Raw genomic sequence first — 3,358 nt, 5'->3', positions numbered from 1 at the left:
GGCATCAGTATAATAAGCTTCCAATTTAATGCAACGAGTTTTGGAGTACAACCTTCTCCTTCCTCGGGCATCAGTATAATAAACTTCCAATTTAATTCAACGCGTTTTGAAGTAGAACCTTCTCCTTTCTCATGCATCAGAATAATAAACTTCCAATTTAATGCAACACGTTTCGGAGTACAACCTTCTCCTTCCTCGGGCATCAGTATAATAAACTTCCAATTTAATGCAACGCGTTTTGGAGTAGAACCTTCTCCTTTCTCAGGCATCAGAATAATAAACTTCCAATTTAATGCAATGCGTTTCGGAGTACTACCTTCTCCTTCCTCAGGCATCAGTATAATAAACTTCCAATTTAATGCAATGCGTTTCAGAGTACAACCTTCTCCTTCCTCAGGCATCAGTATAATAAACTTCCAATTTAATGCAACGCATTTCGGAGTACAACCTTCTCCTTACTCGGGCATCAGTATAATAAACTTCTAATGTAATGCAATGTGTTTTGGAGCAGAACCTTCTCCTTTCTCATGCATCAGAATAATAAACTTCCAATTTAATGCAACACGTTTCGGAGTACAACCTTCTCCTTCCTCGGGCATCAGTATAATAAACTTCCAATTTAATGCAACGCGTTTTGGAGTAGAACCTTCTCCTTTCTCAGGCATCAGAATAATAAACTTCCAATTTAATGCAATGCGTTTCGGAGTACTACCTTCTCCTTCCTCAGGCATCAGTATAATAAACTTCCAATTTAATGCAACGCATTTCGGAGTACAACCTTCTCCTTCCTCGGGCATCAGTATAATAAACTTCCAATGTAATGCAATGTGTTTTGGAGCAGAACCTTCTCCTTTCTCATGCATCAGAATAATAAACTTCCAATTTAATGCAACGCGTTTCGGAGTAAAATCTTCTCCTTCCTCAGCCATCAGAATAATAAATCTCCTTCCCAAGCCATCTGAATAAAAAAATTCCACTTTATTGCAATGCATTTTGGAGTAGAACCTTCCATCCTTGCCTGAGGAACTAGTAGGTCCTACTCTGAAGCACGTTGCAATAAATTGGAAGTTTTTATATTTACCGCCTGGATTAACCTATGTCAGCGGCAGTGCCAGGGGTCCATTGCACGCCTCTCTCTTTTACTTGCTATGTCCTCCTTTCTTCTATGGGATTCATTCTAGTTTGTTTTACAAAAAAGGAAACGCGAGCAAATTTACCCATCAGACTGAAATGGCAACCTTAATAACGATTTCTGAACTATTCGATAAAACGACGCTGCAGGTCACTTGGCCCATTAATGTAGACACACATGAAACATAACTCTTAAGAGGTTGCAGCTGCTTTCATTTCTGCCTCCAAAACTGTGACAGCCTTAGTTTCGGATGGGCTTATATAATAGAAAAGCTGCTCAGCCCACAAAGATCTCCACCCCCAACTCAGACTGGTGGCTGCACCTGTGCCTCAGGACGCCAGCACAGACTTGTAGGCGCATATATAGCATGTGAAGGAAGGGGAAAGGAAAGAGCTGCTGCTGCCTGAGAAAGGAGGAATGTGGCCAGCTGCTTCTCCCCCACATCACAGTGTTCGCAGCTTCTGTTCATTTCCCCACACCCCCTGATCCACTCCCACATCAGCCTGGATGTCAGCAGCAGCAGCACCACCAGGAGAAGGGCTGGAGCTGCAGGCTGCACAGGGACAAGTCACTGGCACCAGCTTCACAGTTATTGGATTTCCCTGGGAAAGTTTTTGGAGGGTGGTGGAAAGTGCATCTGGCTACAAGTTGAGGGCTCCCTTCTTCTCCCAGCTCCTAGACTGTGTGAAGGTCCAGCTGTCTAGAAGTGACAGTGGTGGAGATCGGTGCTCCTCCACTTCTTCTGGGTGAAGGTACAGCTGCCTGCTGGACTGCCAGGGCTGTGTGAGCACTTGGCTTCTGTCTGTGGAGCTTCAGCTGTCTGATCACTGGCCCCTCCTGTACAAAGAGCAGCAAGGGAATTCCACAGAGCTGAGCTCCAGGAGTGACATCAGCCGAGATCATCTTGTGGGATCTGTGTTCCATGGGCACTCTGCAGCTGGGGATCGGTGCCCATCACATGCCCGTCTACTCTGCACAGCCAGGAGACTGGAGCAGTTGATGGCAGGGGCTCTGGCTGGAGGTGGCACCTTCTGAGACTAGAGCACCTCTTGGTGTGTGACCTGGTGATCGCTGCTGTCCCTCCGATCTGCTGGGCATGGTGCCCCCACCCAGGGCAGGCAATCACATCTGCTGAGGAGGGCTCTCACTCTGGAGGAGACTATGTGTCTTGGTGTGACAGAACAGAGTGATCGCACCGAGCAGTGGAGATCCAGTGGAGTGGATGAGAAGTCCTGTCTCCAGCTCTGCCCCTGACATCTCAAGTGACAGACCCTCAGCAAGCCCCTGGCGTCCTGCACACAGAGCCCTCCTGTATATATGGCTCCTGTCAACTTGTGATCACATCTGACATCGTCCAGTCTCAGCCCGAAGCCCCTCCACCCCGGTGATGCCATGCCCCGCAACCATAGTGGAGGCGATGAGGGAGGCTCTGGGCTCTGGATGAAGAGCAGCACTGGAGGGCGAGGCAGGGGCAGGGAGCGCTACTACGGCATGAAGGATGTGGAGTCGGGTCGGGGCAGCCGGGTGCTGCTGAACTCCAGCAGAGGGGACGGGCTGCTCCTCCTGGGCACCGGTGACCCTGGCAGAGGCAGTGGGGGGCCCGGAGGGGGCATGCAGGAGAGCCGCAGGGGGAAGCAGGGAGCCCGCATGAGCTTGTTGGGGAAGCCGCTGTCCTACAACAGCAGCCAGAGCTGCCGGAGGAACGTGAAGTACCGGAGGCTGCAGAACTACCTGTACAACGTGCTGGAGAGACCCCGGGGCTGGGCATTCGTCTACCACGTCTTCGTGTGAGTACCAGACCCCTGTGTGGACGGCACATGGCAGTGATCTGTGGGCACAGCCCTGGCATCGCATAGGGTATTATGTGCCAGTGAGCACTGTGCTGTGCATTATCATTACTAGTGAATGTATGGGTCAATCCAATAGTATATGATGCATGACAGATCTGACAACTTCCACAGGCACATGGCAGTCATCTGTGGGCACAGCCCTGACATCTCATAGGGTATTATGTGCCAGTGAGCACTGTGCTGTGCATTATCATTACTAGTGAATGTATGGGTCAATCCAATAGTATAAGATGCATGACAGATCCCTGACAACTTCCACAGGCACATGGCGGTCATCTGTGGGCACAGCCCTGGCATCTCATAGGGTATTATGTGCCAGTGAGCACTGTGCTGTGCATTATCATTACTAGTGAATGTATGGGTCAATCCAATAGTA

At 49.4% G+C, this 3,358-nt stretch overlaps 1 protein-coding gene across 1 annotated transcript in view; it reads left to right on the top strand.

The window, feature by feature from the left end:
* Nucleotides 1-1,431: 1,431 nt before the first annotated feature.
* The window catches only part of KCNQ5 (potassium voltage-gated channel subfamily Q member 5), a 1,056,555-nt gene continuing 1,054,628 nt past the window's right edge, over nt 1,432-3,358 (top strand). Inside the window, exon 1 of the mRNA XM_073569339.1 lies at nt 1,432-2,919. Within this exon, the coding sequence (XP_073425440.1) occupies nt 2,525-2,919 (395 nt within the window). The 5' untranslated portion in view covers nt 1,432-2,524. The remainder of the gene's footprint in view (nt 2,920-3,358) is intronic.

This window comes from Dendrobates tinctorius, unplaced genomic scaffold (genome assembly GCF_039654945.1).
Source record: "Dendrobates tinctorius isolate UK_male_01 unplaced genomic scaffold, ASM3965494v1 ptg000024l, whole genome shotgun sequence".
In the NCBI taxonomy this organism is placed as follows: Eukaryota; Metazoa; Chordata; class Amphibia; order Anura; family Dendrobatidae; genus Dendrobates; species Dendrobates tinctorius.
The sequence above is the reverse complement of the archived record's forward strand: the minus strand, read 5'-3'. Positions and strand labels throughout refer to the sequence as shown.